General features: G+C 49.5%; 2 protein-coding genes across 6 annotated transcripts in view; one reads left to right on the top strand and one right to left on the bottom strand.

The window, feature by feature from the left end:
- ADCY6 (adenylate cyclase 6) overlaps nucleotides 1-17,192 on the top strand; it is a 44,888-nt gene that overhangs the window by 16,763 nt on the left and 10,933 nt on the right. For 2 of the 4 annotated variants that reach the window (XM_017945842.3, XM_031650445.1), the window contains exons 18-23: nucleotides 548-583; nucleotides 667-796; nucleotides 1,118-1,381; nucleotides 2,428-2,632; nucleotides 4,592-4,716; nucleotides 4,936-7,451. In XM_017945842.3, the coding sequence (XP_017801331.1) occupies nucleotides 548-583; nucleotides 667-796; nucleotides 1,118-1,381; nucleotides 2,428-2,632; nucleotides 4,592-4,716; nucleotides 4,936-5,061 (886 nt within the window). In that variant the 3' untranslated portion in view covers nucleotides 5,062-7,451. Of the gene's footprint in view, nucleotides 1-547; nucleotides 584-666; nucleotides 797-1,117; nucleotides 1,382-2,427; nucleotides 2,633-4,591; nucleotides 4,717-4,935; nucleotides 7,452-17,192 lie in introns of those variants that run through there. The other 2 variants (XM_003906297.5, XM_017945845.3) reach the window with 2 other exon arrangements.
- Nucleotides 7,857-17,192, bottom strand: part of TEX49 (testis expressed 49) — a 32,307-nt gene continuing 22,971 nt past the window's right edge. For both annotated transcript variants that reach the window (XM_021922274.2, XM_021922275.2), the window contains exons 2-4: nucleotides 15,506-15,628; nucleotides 8,807-8,951; nucleotides 7,857-8,042 (exon numbers count right to left, since the gene is read on the bottom strand). In XM_021922274.2, coding sequence (XP_021777966.1) covers nucleotides 7,994-8,042; nucleotides 8,807-8,951; nucleotides 15,506-15,628 — 317 coding nt within the window. In that variant the 3' untranslated portion in view covers nucleotides 7,857-7,993. The remainder of the gene's footprint in view (nucleotides 8,043-8,806; nucleotides 8,952-15,505; nucleotides 15,629-17,192) is intronic.

The following is a 17,192-nucleotide window of genomic DNA, read 5'->3' as shown; positions in this document are numbered from 1 at the left end:
ACTGGCTTTTCCTCTGCAAAACCCCATTCCTTTGATATGTGGCCGTGGCTTGTTGTAGTAGAAAAAGCCTGTGGTGTCTTCTGGGTTTGAATCCCTGCTCATTAGCTGTGTGACCTTAGACAGGTGAGTTAGCTTCTCTGAGCCTCAATTTCCTCATCTGTAAAATGACACTGTCACCTAAATCACAGAGGCATTGTAAAGATTATAGTAACTGACATTTATGGAAGGCTTACTATATGGCAGGAACTGTGCTAAGCCTTTTACATACCTTGTTTAAATCTGATCCCTGTTGTACTGATGGGGAAGGAGGCGTAGAGAGTTAAGCGACTTGTCTCAGGTCACATAGCTGGTAAGTAGAGGAGTCTCTAAGAGTAGAGGTTTTCTTAACCTCTACTCTTAATGAGTTAATTAATGTAAGTAAAAGCCCTGGCCCAATGCCTGATTTCTAGTATGTGCTTAGTAAATGCAGTCTGTATCTCCCCTTCCATGTGCCCACCCAGCAACCCAGGAAGCACTGATGACTTTGTCTTTTCTCTCCTCTTGCCAGGGCTTCTTCCAATGAGACCTTTGATGGGCTGGACTGGTAAGTGAGGGCTCCGAGGCAGCAAAGGGTAGGGCCATTAGATGCCTCCTTCAGACACCAAGCATGTCTCTGCTTATCCTTAGTCCAGCTGCAGGGAGGGTGGCCCTCAAATATATGACCCCTGTGATTCTGCTGGTGTTTGCGCTGGCGCTGTATCTGCATGCTCAGCAGGTGGAGTCGACTGCCCGCCTAGACTTCCTCTGGAAACTACAGGTGACCGGGTGGGCCTTTGGGGGAAGAGGAGGAACCTAGGGGTGGAGCCTGGGCCAGGCCAGAAACGTATCTCCTGCTAGCTGGCTAAGCCTCAGGCCGCCTCTAGGCCCACCCTGGTTCCATGCCTTCTCTGTGCCCATCCCTTACTCCTTGCCCTATCCTGTACCTGCCCCCTTTACCCCTTTGCCTGTTCTTTAGGCCTCATCTGTCCATGCCTTTCTTCCTCTATGTGATTCCCTCTGACTCCCACTTCCAAGCCTTGGCCACCACACCCACCCCTTCTGAATGTCAGGCAATGGGTGATGGGTGTGGTGTCCACAGGCAACAGGGGAGAAGGAGGAGATGGAGGAGCTACAGGCATACAACCGGAGGCTGCTGCATAACATTCTGCCCAAGGACGTGGCCGCCCACTTCCTGGCCCGGGAGCGCCGCAATGATGAACTCTACTATCAGTCGTGTGAGTGTGTGGCTGTTATGTTTGCCTCCATTGCCAACTTCTCTGAGTTCTATGTGGAGCTGGAGGCAAACAATGAGGGTGTCGAGTGCCTGCGGCTGCTCAACGAGATCATCGCTGACTTTGATGAGGTACTTGTCCAGTTGGCTAGTGCTGGCAGAGAATCAGGGGGACTTGGAGGCCAGGGACTGGAAGGGGCGAGTGGCACTGGGAAGAGAAAGAGAGATTTGATGGGACTCAGAGGCATCAGGGGTAGGGGTAAGGGCAGGCATAGTGGAGGTAGAGGTGAGAACCCATGAAGGGGCCAGGCGCGGTGGCTCACGCCTGTAATCCCAGCACTTTAGGAGGCCGAGGTGGGCGGATTATGAGGTCAGGAGATCGAGACCATCTTGGCTAACACGGTGAAACCCCAGCTCTACTAAAAATACAAAAAATTAGCCGGGCGTGGTGCAGGCGCCTGTAGTCCCAGCTACTCGGGAGGCTGAGGTGGGAGAACGGCATGAACCCGGGAGGCGGAGCTTGCAGTGAGCCGAGATCGCGCCACTGCACTCCAGCCTGGGCGACAGAGTGAGACTCGGTCTCAAAAAAAAAAAAAAATGAAGGTGTCAAAGGCATCAAGGGGGTCAGCCCTAGTGGGGCAGGGTCATCATTGTTGGGGAGCAGGGGAGGACTTGATCTGTAGGGGGATAAGATAGGTACCAGGTGGATGTCACTGAAGAAGAAGGCAATGGTCTGTGGACAGAACCTCATGAGACCAACTAAGCAAGATGGTCCTCTGAATAGAGAAAATTGAAGCAAAATGTGAGGTAGTGTCTTGAACATCCAGGTCAGGAATGGGCTGTTCACTGTTCTGGAGGGAGGTCACTTACTCACCCTGGGACTCAGTATCCCAGAAGGTGAGGATTGGAGAAATTGCTTAATATCCCACCTGTGTGTCTGTGTTCTGTGAGTGAGCTATGGGAGAGACCTTCTTAAGCTGTATGCCCAAGTCCTGCCTGGAGTCCTAGGGGGCTTGTTTTCCCAGCTTGTCAGTCTTACACTGGTAGCAGCAGCTGGAAGGGGGCTCTTGAGACAGGAAAGTGGGCAAGGGAGGCAAGGCGTGGCAAGAAATGAGTGTTGGGGCAGGGCTGGGTTTGAGGTCTTTGCCTTGACAGCCAGGTCCCCTTGTGTTGTTCAGATCATCAGCGAGGAGCGGTTCCGGCAGCTGGAAAAGATCAAGACAATTGGTAGCACCTACATGGCTGCCTCAGGGCTGAACGCCAGCACCTACGATCAGGTGGGCCGCTCCCACATCACTGCCCTGGCTGACTATGCCATGCGGCTCATGGAGCAGATGAAGCACATCAATGAGCACTCCTTCAACAATTTCCAGATGAAGATTGGTAAGAGGGCTTGGTTGCTTGGCAGGTTTTCCCAGGACTGTTTCTGGTTGAAGCTGGGATTATAGGCTGGGGATGGGATCACAGATTTCCCATCAGGGCTCCTGTGGGGTTTTCTTCCCTCTGACCTCCTATATCAAGTCTGATATTAAGAACAGAGATCATTAGGCACTGTCCTAGAAATTTTTGAGCATACTTTAATACTGATATTATTATCCCCTTTCATTGGATAGAGACTGACTCTCAGATTAAATAACTTGCCCAAGGTCAAATAACTAGTAAGTGGCAGAGCTGGGATTAAAAATCACGTTTATCTAAACTTGAATACTTCTGCCCTTATATGTGACCAGTCCGATAAGAGGTACTTCCTCTCAAATGAACTGGTGGATGGGAGTCAGACTATCTGGTTTGAATTCTGGCTGCTCCATTTACTGGCTTATTTGAGAAGTCTTCTAACTTCTCTAAGCTTCAGTTACCTTATCTATAAACTGGGGATAAAAATACCTACCTTTTAGAGGTATTAAAAGGATGGGCTGGGCGCGGTGGCTCAAGCCTGTAATCCCAGCACTTTGGGAGGCCGAGACGGGCGGATCACTAGGTCAGGAGATCGAGACCATCCTGGCTAACACGGTGAAACCCCGTCTCTACTAAAAAAATACAGAAAACTAGCCGGGCGAGATGGCGGGTGCCTGTAGTCCTAGCTACTCAGGAGGCTGAGGCAGGAGAATGGCGTAAACCCAGGAGGCGGAGCTTGCAGTGAGCTGAGATCCGGCCACTGCACTCCAGCCTGGGAGACAGAGCCAGACTCCATCTCAAAAAAAATAAAAATAAAAATAAAAGGATGAAGCCAGGCAGGGCGCGGTGACTCATGCCTGTAATCCCAGCACTTTGGGAGGCTGAGATGGGCAGATCATGAGGTCAGGAGTTCAAGACTAGCTTGGCCAACATAGTGAAACCCCGTCTCTACTAAAAAAAAAAAATATGGCTGGGCGCGGTGGCTCACACCTGTAATCCCAGCACTTTGGAAGACCGAGGTGGGTAGATCATAAGGTCAGGAGATCAAGACCATCCTGGCTAACATGGTGAAACCCCGTCTCTACTAATAATACAAAAAATTATCCGGGCATGGTGGCGGGCGCCTGCAGTCCCAGCTACTTGGGAGGCTGAGACAGAAGAATGGCGTGAACCTGGGAGGCAGAGCTTGCTGTGAGCCGAGATCACAGCATTGTACTCTAGCCTGGGCGACAGAGCGAGACTCCATCTCAAAAAACAAACAAACAAACAAATTAGCTGGGTATGGTGGTACGTGTCTGTAATCCCAGCTACTCAGGAGGCTGAGGCAGGAGAATCTCTTGATTCTGGGAGGCAGAGGTTGCGGTGAGCCAAGATCATGCCACTGTACTCCATCCTGGGCAACAGAGCAAGACTCCATCTCAAAAAGAAAAAAAAGAAAGGATAAAGCCATGTAAAATGCTTACTAGAGTGGTTGACATGGAACAGGCATTCAGGAGGTTACTGTTATAGCATGGCTGCCTTGACTCAGGGGAGCTCCTAAACTGAGGTGCTCAGGTCTTCGGGTGTTTTTGTTTGTTGTTTTGGGTTTTTTTTTGAGATGGGGATTTGCTCTGTCACCAGGCTAGAGTGCTGTGGCACAATCACAGCTCCCTGCAGCATCAACTCCCAGGCTCAATCAATCAATCTGTTCTCCCACCTCAGCCTCCTCAGTAGCTGGGACTACAGGCGTGTACCACCATGCCCAGCTAATTTTTGTGTTTTTTTGTAGAGATGGGGTTTCACCATGTTGGCCAGGCTGGTCTTGAACTAGATCGTTCTTTACAACCAGGAGACTTGTCCTTTTTCCATTTTTTTCTCTGGGTCCTTTTACCTGTTCCAGGAGGTGGGATGACTCCCTGGGTTTAGCCTGGAGCATGCACTAGTCTCTTGCTGTTCTCCCCACCTCAGGGCTGAACATGGGCCCAGTCGTGGCAGGTGTCATCGGGGCTCGGAAGCCGCAGTATGACATCTGGGGGAACACAGTGAATGTCTCTAGTCGTATGGACAGCACGGGGGTCCCCGACCGAATCCAGGTGAGGGGAATATGAGCAGGGGCTGGGAGGAAGGTGGGCCCAGAGGGCTTCCACGGTGTCTCTGCAGTCTGCTAGGACAGGGGTAGGGTGGCTAGTGTTCTGTGTATGGTGGGGTGAGGGTTGGGGGAAGGGAGCTAGCTTGACTAGAGAACCCCTGGGCCCCTGCAAATGCAGCAGGAAGGATTCCAGGCTAAGCGGGCTCCCCTCCCACTCCCCCAGGTGACCACGGACCTGTACCAGGTTCTAGCTGCCAAGGGCTACCAGCTGGAGTGTCGAGGGGTGGTCAAGGTGAAGGGCAAGGGGGAGATGACCACCTACTTCCTCAATGGGGGCCCCAGCAGTTAGCAGGACCCAGCCACAAATTCAGCTGAAGGGATCAAGGTGGGCATTGAGTGGACTCTGTGCTCGCTGGGTGGAGCTGTGGCAGGGGGCACTGAGCCTCCAGACCCTGCTAACCACAAAAGGGAACATCCCAGCAGGCTGTGCTTGGATCATGATTGTCTACCCTCAAGCTGGAAAACAAGGGGCTACCTACCAAGAGGATTATGCAAGTGACTTTCTTTCTTACTTGGGGTAGGGCTATTCCCTCTCCAATCTTCCAGCTTTTGGGAGCAGGGGAGGGGTCAGTAGCAGAAGCAGAGGGAGGCCTCTTGCCTGAGGGATTAAAATGGCAGCTTGCCATGCCTACCCTTCCCTGTCTGTCTGGGCAGCAGATTCAGGGCTGGGCCCTTCTTTTCCCTCTTTTTTCCTGGGAATATTTTGTACAATATTTTGTACAAAGACAGGCATGAGGAGTGCCTATTCCATGCTTGCCTTTGCAATACCTGCGTCCCCAGCACTGGTCCTGGGCACTTCCCCACCGCAGCCAGGTGTCCCTCCTAGGCACAGAGCAGAGGAGGGAGATGCTCTGGGGAGCCAGCTTTGGCCATATTTCAGGAGAATGTTTCCATGTGCCAAATTCTAGTCCCACAATCTGTCCCCAAAGGGGAACAAAGGGACCTCTGACAGCTTAGATTTAGCCCCAGTTCCTGCACGCTCCAGGGAACAGGGCGTCTGGCCTCACTGGTACTGTGAAAATGCTCAGAGAGCAAGCCTGTGTGTGGGGATATCAGGTCAGGAGCTGGAAGTTCACCTGCAGGTGCCAAAGAGCAGGCAGGCCAGGGCTGGGGCGGTGCCAGACTCTGATCTGAGGACCCCGATGGGGTCCAGATCAGGTCACTCTGCCCCAGTGCTCTCTTGCTGTCTACTGGCAAGGGGGCATGGAGCATCTCTCCCTCTTCTGTTGCCAAATAGAAAAGGGTCAGGGCATGGAGAAAGATGACCCTGATCCCAAACCTGCCCTCCCAAGTCTCTGGCGTTGGGGAGGGCCTGTGTGTTTGTGTAACTGTGTGTGCATGTTGGTCTTTGTGTGCATATCTGTTTTCCAGGTCTGTGTGAGTCCTTGGGCTCCTGCTCCTCAGCTCTCCACCCCAGGTTGCGTCTCTCCTGTGGGCCTCTGTCTTCTGGGAATAAAGCAGGGTTTCCTATTTCAGGGGATGTAGAGAGACGCCCAGATTACACAGGAGTGGGATGGGGTGTGGTAGCAAAAGGAGGGAGAGGAGTCCTTTTTGTGCCAAATCCCTAAGTGCCGTTTGGGGGCCATGTGTGCAGCATGACTCTCCCTGTCTGTGGCAGGGACCCAAGCGCTTGCTTGAGCCCCAGTGCTCCATGCTAACACTTGAACTGTCTGGGGTTTGATGGACAGAGGCTCAGGAATTTCCTGGCTTCCCCAGATAGTGTCCTGGGACATGGTATGCTTTGGGGCTGGGGTAGCATGGAATCCCTCTGAGGACCCGGATACTGGTACTATTGGGTGGGGAAGAGGAACCTTAAACTTGGCTTTCTCCAGCCTTCAGCCTGAGTCTAGCATGTTTCTGGCTCCCCAGCTCCTTGTGAAACCTTGGGGGCTGGCAAAAGGGTTAGGAGGTTGAACTCTAGATTCCCTTCCTATCTTTGCCTTCCTTTTACCCCTTTCCCTGCAACCTCTTTGACTGTGGCCTGAATTTGTTGGTCCCTCAGTTTCTCTGTCTGTACCTATTTAAGCCAAAGGCACTAGCCTGAATTTTGCTTGAAGATCACTTTGTCTTGGAAATGACTAGAGAGGCAGAGGAGAAGGGTTTCCAGAGTTACTGGGTTTGGGAGTGGAAGGGGCAGGCAGTGCACTTGCCCCTCCTCATGCCCCTCTGACACCAGCTCCCTGTGGAGGCCGGGTTTCTGGGTACTGCCTCCCTTGGGCATCTTCATGCATCAACCAAATGGGCCATCAGGTACTTCATTAGTCATGGCAGAAGGAGGGGAAAAGACTTGTTTTTCCAGACAGAAAGTCTACTCCCCTGCCCCCAGCCATAGCCCTGGATAGGAAGGGATAGACTACTTGGTGCCATGGGGTAGGGGTGAGGGTATAAGTAGATCAGAGTGGGAAGACCTCAGCCTTGGGTGGCTTGTCTCTGCTTTTTGCCAGGTGGGAGGGCCTGTCCACACCCTGGCTCCCCGTACCACAGTGCCAGCCATGCCCTTCCCCTGGGCAACCATTGCCCCTTTCCTCACCCAGTTGGTGGAGGAGTCAGGAGATGGGAGGCCATGGGCTTTGGTTTTGTAATGTAACCACTGTGGGGGTGAGGGAGGATGGTGTACCATGTATTTCAGTGAAATATTTAATATATTTAAATATCAATAAAATCAAGCTCTTTGTAAAATTCCCTGTTCTCTGTAGCTGTTCCGAGCCCTGGGTGGGTCAGAAGTGACAGAGCCTGGTGTAGGGGGCGACCTCCTGCCCCAGGGCTCCGTGGGCCTCTCATCTGTGGTCTGAGGACTTCCTGTGGCTTTCTCCCTGCTAAGGAGAAGCTGTAGTATCTTCAGAGAGTGTGACTACTCAAGGCCTTTCAGCATCATGAGCTCCAGTATATGCCTTCCCAGATTTGTGTGTGACCCCTGCCACGCATGAGGCCTGTGGTGCTTTCCAGTGCCTTGGCCCCTCACAGACTTCTCACTCTAAGGTCTGGCTCATTCAGGAATCTCCCACACACCAGCTCTCACAACAACCTGGACACTGGAATCACTCCCACCCTGACCCCACAGCTCCCGCCGTGCACACAAGCAACTTTTAGTCCAATCTGTTTACTCTGCTTTCTCCATATCCTCCTCTCATTAGTTAGCCATCGGAACTGGGAAACCTCCTTCTTTCCCCCTCTTTGCACTCTTGCCACAATTCCTCTTGTCTTTCTGCAGCCATATTTTCTTAATACAGACTGAAGGTTCTGTCATTGAGAATAGAGTGATCCATAAATCTGGAAAGAAGAGATTCAGAGAGAGATTCAGCCAGGCCAGGCTGGAAAGCAGGAGATCCTTAAAAATAGCTCCTAAGAGGCTGGGCCCAGTGGCTCACACCACTTTGGGAGGCCCTGGCAGGTGGATCACAAGGTTAGGAGTTCAAGACCAGCCTGGCCGAGATGGTGAAACCTCGTCTCTACTAAAAATACAAAAATTAGCCGGTCGCGGTGGTGGGTGCCTATAATCCCAGCTACTCAGGAGCTGATTCAGGAGAATTGCTTGAACCTGGGCGGCAGAGGATGCAGTGAGCTGAGATCGCGCCACTGCACTCCAGCCTGGGTGAGAGCTAGACTCCGTCTCTATCAGTAAATAAATAAATAAATAAATAAATAAATAAATAAATAAATAGCTCCCCAAACTGCCTCAGGGCAGAATGAGTAGGGGTAGTGATGAAAAAGTGGGGCTACTGCCAATGGATGGTGATTTGAGAGGTGGAGAGGTAGCGATGAAAGCAGCATTGGACTGCCACAGGAATACTATGGACACTTGTTTTGCACCAGCTCAGAAGTCACACCCACAAAGAGGAACACAAAGACACAGACAAATCTTTAACTCCTTTTAATGCCATCATGGCCCAAATTCTGGGGCCAGTTTTCTCTGGTAAGACTCAAATCTCTCCTAATTCCCTAACTGACCAGAGATGAAGTAGTCTCTAAGACTGAAGTAAAGGGAAGGAGTACTTTCCTTGACCTCCCCACCCTTATGCCCCTCCCAGCCTAACCTGGTCATCGCGCTTTTTATGAGACAGTGGCGTGGGCTCCGGATCCATGGCATGGTTTCCTCTGGACGCACTCCTGGATCATGGGACTGCCAGAAGCTGAAGTTCTGAGCATCAGTCAAGGGGATTCTGAAGACCTGATTGGGAACTGAATGGGTGAGGGGAAGGGCAGGTTATCTAATTCCTTCAAGTTCTCGGCTCACTTTTCTGCCTCAGGGCAGCAATAGCCCAGCCCAGCCCAGCAACTGCTTGGCCTGACCAGGTGCTGAGAGGTCCTGGGAGTGTGGTTACCACACCCTGCTTCACTTCCGGATTCCAGCATCTCACATCCTTCATGGTCAAATGAATCAGTCTTGCTTCTTCCTGCTGCTAGTAAGCCCATCTCCAAGAGAGTTTTCCCCAAGTGCTAAGATGGTAGAAAAACAGGTGGTCAACCCACGAGGGAAATGTGTAAGATGGGGTCCACTGATCTATTATTTTTCTTTTTTCTTGGCTTAATCATCCTCATTCTCTTCCCTCCTCTTGGAAAAAATGGCTTCCTTTGCTCACTCCAAGTGATTCTCTGAAACCTAACTAATACTACCTCATGTTTAGATGCTGTTAATAGATGTCATTTATCTAGTGCCTATTATGTTCTAGATGTGGTATTAAATATTCTTAAATTTTTGTAATAATATCAGACTCTGATGCTGTCTGAAAAAGTACTTTTGGGCTGGGCGCGGTGGCTCACACCTGTAATCTGAGCACTTTGGGAGGCCGAGGCAGGCAGATCACCTGAGGTCCGTGGTTCGAGACCAACCTGACCAACATGGAGAAACCCCGTCTCTACTTAAAAAAAAAAAAAAAAAAAAAAGTCGTGCGTGGTGGTGCATGCCTGTAATCCCAGCTACTCGGGAGGCTGAGGCAGGAGAATCACTTGAACCTAGGAGGCAGAGGTTACGGTGAGCCAAGATTGCGCCATTGCACTCCAACTGGGGCAATAAGAGCAAAACTCTGTCTCAAAAAAAAAAAAAAAAAAAAGTACTTTTGGCTGGGTGAGGTGGCTCATGCCTGTAATCCCAGCACTTTTGGAGGCCGTGGCAGGTGGATCACTTGAGGTCAGGAGTTTGAGACCAGCCTGGCCAACGTGGTGAAACCCCATCTCTACCAAAAATACAAAAATTAGCAGGGCATCATGGTGGGTGCCTGTAATCCCAGCTACTTGGCAGGCTGAGGCAGGAGAATTGCTTACACCTGAGAGACGGAGGTTGCAGTGAGCTGAGATCGTGCCAGTGCACTCCAGCCAGGGTGACAGAGCGAGACTCTGTCTCAAAAAAAAAAAAAAAAGGAAAAAGAAAGAGAAAAAAAAGTACTTTTACTATTTATTTGGATAAGTCTAATTCTACCAGTATAAAATTTGTTTATTTTTAAAACTTAGAATTATAGCCTAATATTCTGGATTGCTATACAGTGTTTATAATAATTTTTTTAAAATCCCTAATAATTCATTGAGTAGATGTTACATTTTTTGTCTTATTTTCCTATTAATTAATAATAAGCTATTAAGTTTTGCTATTAGAGGCCACGTGCAGTGGCTCACCTGTAATCCCAGCACTTTGTTTATTTTTTATTTTTTTATTTTTTTTGAGAGGGAGTCTAGCTCTGTCGCCCAGGCTGGAGTGCAGTGGCGCGATCTCCGCTCACTGCAAGCTCCGCCGCCTCCCGGGTTAACACCATTCTCCTGCCTCAGCCTCCCGAGTAGCTGGGACTACAGGCGCCTGCTACCACACCCGGCTAATTTTTTTGTATTTTCAGTAGAGACAGGGTTTCACCGTGTTCGCCAGGATAGTCTCCATCTCCTGACCTCGTGATCCGCCCGCCTCGGCCTCCCAAAGTGCTGGGATTATAGGCGTGAGCCACCGCGCCCGGCCATCCCAGCACTTTAAGAGGCAGATGGATCACTCGAGCCCAGGACTTCCAGACCAGACCAGGCAACGTGTTGAAACCCCATTTCTACAAAAAATACAAAAATTCGTCCAGTGGGATGGTGCACGCCTGTAGTACCAGGTACTCAGGAGGCTGAGGTGGGAAGGATCCTTTCAGCCTGGGAGGTTGTTGAGGCTGCGGTGAGCCATGATTGTGCCACTGCATTCCAGCCTGGGCAACAGAGCAAGATTCTGTCTCAAAAAAATTAAAATGGAAAAATATTAAAGTTTTGCTGTTAGAAATAACTTATTACCCCTCTTTCCACATGTGCCTGTTTTGATTTCTGAAAGTATTTTAGGTTTTAAACTTTAATTTTGTTATAATTATAGGTTCACATACAGTTGTAATGAATAGTATAGGGAAACCAGGTGCAATGGCTCATGCCTGTAATCCCAGCACTTTGGGAGAATCATTTGAGCCCAGGAGTTCAAGATCAGGCTGGGCAACATAGCAAGACCCTGTCTCTATTTAAAAAAAAAAACAAAAACAGGGAAATCATGTGTACCCTTTACTCTTCCCCACAATGGTTACAGCTTACAAAACTATAGTACACTACCACAACATGATATTAATATATTGAATACACTGATACAGAATAGTTCCATCACCACCCATCTGGAGCTGGCATTTTATAGCCACCCTCTCCCACTGTCCCACTTTGGAAATCAGTGATCTGTTCTTCATTTTCTGTAATCTTGTCATTTTAAGAATGTTATAAGAGCCAGATGCGGTGGCTCACGCCTGTAATCCCAGCACTTTGGGAGGCCGAGGCAGGTGGATCACCTGAGGTCAGGAGTTCAAGACCAGCCTGACCAATATTGTGAAACCCCGTCTCTACTAAAAATACAAAAATTAGCCGGGCTTGGTGGCGGGTGCCTGTAATTCCAGCTACTCAGAATACTGAGACAGGAGAATCGCTTGAACCAAGAGGGCAGAGGTTGCAGTGACCCGAGATCGTGCCATTGCACTCCAGCCTGGGTGACAGAGCAAGATTCCGTCTCAAAAAAAAAAGAATGTTATAAGAGTGTTATATAAGAATGTTATATAAGAATGTCATATAAGAATGTTGTAAGGCCTGGTGTGGTGGCTCACACCTACAATTCCAGCACTTTGTGGGGCTGAGGCGGGAGGACTGCTGTGCCTGGGAGTGCCCGGGAGTTCAAGACCAGCCTGGGCAAAATAGCCAGACCTTGTGTCTAAAAAAAAAAAAGAAAAAGAAGAAAGCTGGCATAGTGGCACACGCCTGTAGTCTCAGCTACTCGGGAGGCTGAGGTGGGAGGATCACTTGAGCCCAAGAGTCTGAGACTGTAGTGAGCTATAATTGCCCCATTGTACTCAGCCTGGGCAGCAGAGTGAGACCCTGTCTTAAAAAAAAAAAAAAAAAGGCCGGGCGCGGTGGCTCAAGCCTGTAATCCCAGCACTTTGGGAGGCCGAGGCGGGTGGATCACAAGGTCAGGAGATCGAGACTATCCTGGCTAACATGGTGAAACCCCGTCTCTACTAAAAATACAAAAAACTAGCCGGGCGCGGTAGCGGGCGCCTGTAGTCCCAGCTACTTGGGAGGCTGAGGCGGGAGAATGGCGGGAACGGGGGGGGCGGAGCTTGCGGTGAGGAGAAACCGGGCCACGGCACCCCAGCCGGGGGGAAAAGGCGAAAACCCGGCCCCTCCGTCTCAAAAAAAAAAAAAAGAATGTTATATAAATGGCATCATACACTATGTGATGTTTATTTTTATTTTTATTTTTTATCAGCCTACATCATGTTTTGATGTCCTACATGCTTTCTAGTTTTTGGTTTTTTTTTTTTGAGACAGGGTCTTGCTCTGTCACCCAGGCTGGAGTGCAGTAGCGCTATCACAGCTCATGGCAGCCTTGACCTGCCAGGCTTAAGTGATTCTCCCACCTCAGCCTCCTGAATAGCTGGGACTACAGGCGAGCACCACCACGCCCCGCAAATTTTTTTTTTTTTTTGAGACGGAGTATCACTGTGTCATCCAGGTTGGAGTGCAATGGCACCATCTCGGCTCACTGCAACCTCTGCCTCTTGGGTTCAAGTGATTCTCCTGCCTCAGCCTACCAAGTATCTGGGATTACAGGTGCCTGCCACTATGCCCGGCTAACATTTTTTTGTATTTTTAGTTGAGACGGGGTTTCGCCACGTTGGACAGGCTGGTCTCGAACTTCTGACCTCAAGTGATCCGCCCGCTTCGTCTTCCTAAAGTGCTGGCATTACAGGCATGAGCCACCGTGTCTGGCTGTGTGTTTTATAGATGGGATTTCACCATGTTGCCCAGGCTGGCTACATGCTTTTTAAAATGTACATGTTCTCTCTTCACAATAGTGCTAAAAAGTATTATTCCGATTTCCAGATGGTTCAGAGAGATTGTGGTTAAAGGAACTTGCCTAAAGTCACAGAATTCGTTTGCAGTTTAAACCCGGTTCAATAAAATGCCAAAGCTGGTGCTTACTATTCCTCAAAGGGATAATGCATGATAATATACAATGGTTTCATTTTTACTTTTTTTCTCCCAACAATTTTGAAAGATTAGTAAAACAATAAATCAGGCATTTTCTCTCCTCAACATCCTGCCTTTAAACCAATGAGGGGCCCGAAGTGGTGGCTCACGCCTGTAATCCCAGTACTTTGGGAGGCCGAGGGAGATGGATCACCTGAGATCAGGAGTTTGAGACCAGCCTGGCCAACATGGTGAAACCCCATCTCTACTAAAAATGCAAAAATTAGCCAGGCGTGGTGGCGCAGTCCTGCAGTCCCAGCTACTCGGGAGGCTAAGGCACAAGAATAACTTGAACAAGGGAGGCGGAGTTTGCAGTGAACCAAGATTGCACCACTGCACTACAGCCTGGACGATAGAGTGAGAATCTGCCTCAAAACAACAGCAGCAAAACCGATGAAGGAGTAGGTCAATAAAGGGTAAATGGGCTGGGTGTGGTGGCTCATACCTGTAATCCCAGCACTGTGGTAGGCCAAGGTGGGAGGATCACTTGAGCCTGGGAGTTTGATGCCAGCCTGGACAACATAGCATGACTCCCTCTCTACAAAAATGGTTTTAAAAATCAATAGCTTAGTGAGTGCATGCCTGTAGTCCAGCTACTCAGGAGGCTGGGGCAAGGAAGATCACTTTCGAGGCCTGGGAGTTCGGGCTGCAGTGGAAGGCTATAGTTGTGCCCACTGCACTCCAGCCTGGGTGACAGAATGAGATCCTGTTTCCAAGAAAGGAAAAGGTGAGACATCAAAAGAGAGGCAGAACTAGGACTCAAACATGGATCTTCTGCTTCTTTTTTTTTTTTTTTTTTTTGGGATGGAGTCTCACTCTATGCGCCCAGGCTGGAGGTCTGATAACGGATCTCAGCTCACTGCAAGCTCCGCCTCCAGGTTCACGTGCATTCTCCTGCCTCAGCTGGGTAAGCTGGGACCCTACAAGCTCCTATCTAAAGCCCGGCTAGTTTTTGTATTTTTTTTAGTGAATCTGAGGTTTTCACCCGTGTTAGCCAGGATAGTCTTGATCTCACAGCCTAGTAATCCGCCCATCGGCCTCCCAAAGTGCTGGGATTACAGACTTGAGCCACCGCGCCCGGCCGGATCTTCTGCTTCTAAGTCTAATTCAAATTTCATTTTATTGATGGGCATGGTGGCTCACGCCTGTAATCCCAGCACTTTGGGAACTTAAATGAAATGGATATCTGAGGTCAGTTTGGGGCTCAACCTGGACAGCATAGTGAAACCCACGTCACTAAAAGAGAAATACAAAAATTAGCTGGGTATGGTGGCAGACACCTGTAATCTCAGCTACTGAACCTGGGAGACAGAGGTTGCAGTGAGCTGAGATGGCGCCACTGCACTCCAGCCTGGGTGACAGAGCAAGACTCTGCCTTAAAAAAAGTTATTTTATCATGCTTATCCCACCAAGTCTACTTTCTCCCTCTTCCTCTCAGTCTCTCTCCTCTTGGCTCTTTTTTTTTTTTTTTTTTCTTTCCTGCCAGATAACCATACCCAACCACATCCTAGCCATTCTTTTTTTTTTTTTTTTTTTTTTTTTTTTTTTTTGGGGGCCAGTCTCTGCCTCTATTGCCCAAGCCTTCAGAGTGCAGTGGCACGATCTCAGCTCCACTGCAGCCTCCAGCTCCTGGCTTCAGAGTGATTCCTCCTGCCTCAGCCTCTTGAGTAGCTGGGACTACAGGCATGCACTGTGCCACCAAGCTAATTTTAATATTTTTAGTGAGATGGGAACTTCACTATGTTGGCCGGAGGGCTGGTCTTGAACTCCTGACCTTGATCCTGCCACACGCCTTGGCCTCCCAAAGTGCTGGGATTGACCTTGGGTTAATCAAACCCGGCCTCATCCCAGCCATTCTTTTTTTTGAGATGGAGTCACCGTCAATTAAGCCCAGGCTGGAGTGCAGTGGCTGGATCTCAGCTCACTGCAAGCTCCGCCTCCGGAGTTCTCACGCCATTCTCCTGCCTCAGCCTCCCACGTAGGCTGGGACTACAGAGCCCGCCACCTCGCCCGGCTAGTTTTTGTATTTTTAGTAGAGGCCAGGGGTTTCGTGTTCGCCAGGATGGTCTTGATCTCCTGACCTCGTGATCCGCCCGTCTCGGCCTCCCAAAGTGCTGGGATTACAGGCTTGAGCCACCGCGCCCGGCCCATCCCAGCCATTCTTTAGGAACTCAGACATATCTTTTTTTCTCCTAGCATGATGCCCACCCCAAGGTACTTACATGTCTTCAACAACACCTTCCGGACAGCTTCGTGGTATCTTGTGTGGCTATTCTGGTGCACGGAATAATTCCCATCTTTTGAGATAATGGGGGGAAGCCTAGTAGGCTCTGATTCCTTCTGGTCTGAAATGAGAGTAGACTTGTTCTGAGTACTTGGCAAATGACTATTTGATTCTCTGATTCCCTGGTCTCCATGCTAACCAGGTGCATGGCAGGCATCTCTCCTAGCCATTCACATCCAGTTCTCAGGAATCCAATCACCATGGCTGTGACAGAGGGGAGGGAGGGAGAACGCAGTGATCACAAGACCTCCCTTACCACTCTCTTGCTCCTGCCTGACTCCTGGGTTTTAAGCGGCCAACTTCTGGAATCAGGATATTGGACACATACTTAGGGTTAGTGCAAGTGAAAAAGGCCCTTATCTGGGCAGACATTCCTTTCCTGGGATTGGCATATTTGCAGAACTTCAAATGGTCTAATAGTGGAAGTTATGTTTGAGCTAAGTCTTGGAGGAAAAGAAGGAGGTGGGTTACAGTAGAATCAGGAAGAGCATTTCAGACAGCAGAATGGCAAGTGTTTAGAAGCATTAGAGAGGCATCAGAGGGCTATTTGGTTTGGAGCCTGGAGTGCTGGGTGAAGAGGAGAAGGACAGGAGATGGGGCTGGTAAGGTAGTGCAGTGTAGTGGCTACCTAGCTTTCGTTATGTTTGGGAATCACTCCCTATGAAGCAAAACCTGTATCTCACAATAGAGGCTGAATAGACGAGTTCTTCCTTACTCAACCTCTCTTTCAGCAAGGATATGGACAAAGAATTTTGGCTAGGCCAATCAAACACATCTGCTTCAGATTTTGAATCAAAGGTTGCAAGGAAGCAGTGGCCATATAAAGTTATCTGCTAGTGACAGGAGGTGACAGCAATGAAGCTGCATCCTGTTTCCAGCAGCAGTATTCAGGACCCAGCATCCTTGGTGCCAGTAGTGCCCACTACAGCATTGAATGCAGTAGTGTCTATGCCAGACCAGGTCTATGGCATGATTCTGAGCATTGTTTCTGATTACCGTCCATCATGTGTAGTTTTCCATTCCTACTGCAGCTTTTATATGCTTCCCAATATTTTCTTATTTTCTTTCTCTTTTTATTTATTTATGTATTTTAAGAGGGTCTCCCTCTGCCGTGCAGGCTGGAGTACAGTGATGTAATCGTAGCTCATTGAAGCCTTGAACTCCTTGGCTCAAGCGATCTTCCCTCCTTAGCGTCCCAAAGTTCTGGGACTACAGATATGAGCCACTGCATCCAGCTCCACATACATACAGTTTTTCTTTCTTTTAGACGGAGTCTCACTCTGTCACCCAGGTTGGAGTGCAGTGGCCCGATCTTGGCTCACTGCAACCTCTGCCTCCTGGGTTCAAGCAATTCTCCTGCCTCAGCCTCCCAAGTAACTGGGACTACAGGCGTGTGCCACCACACCTGGCTAATTTTTGTATTTTTAGTAGAGACGGGATTTCACCATATTGGCCAGGCTGGTCTCGAACTCCTGACCTCATGATCCATCTGCCTCCACCTCCCAAAGTGCTGGGATTACAGGTGTGAACCACTGTACCCAGCCAAAATGTTAAAAAATCCATTCATATTCTGCTTAAATAGGCTAGATTTGGCTTGCATCTCAGACTCCTGAACAAGGGAGGAT

This window comes from Papio anubis, chromosome 9 (genome assembly GCF_008728515.1).
Source record: "Papio anubis isolate 15944 chromosome 9, Panubis1.0, whole genome shotgun sequence".
Lineage (NCBI taxonomy): Eukaryota > Metazoa > Chordata > Mammalia > Primates > Cercopithecidae > Papio > Papio anubis.
Note: the sequence above shows the minus strand (reverse complement) of the source record. Positions and strands in the feature narration are given on the sequence as shown.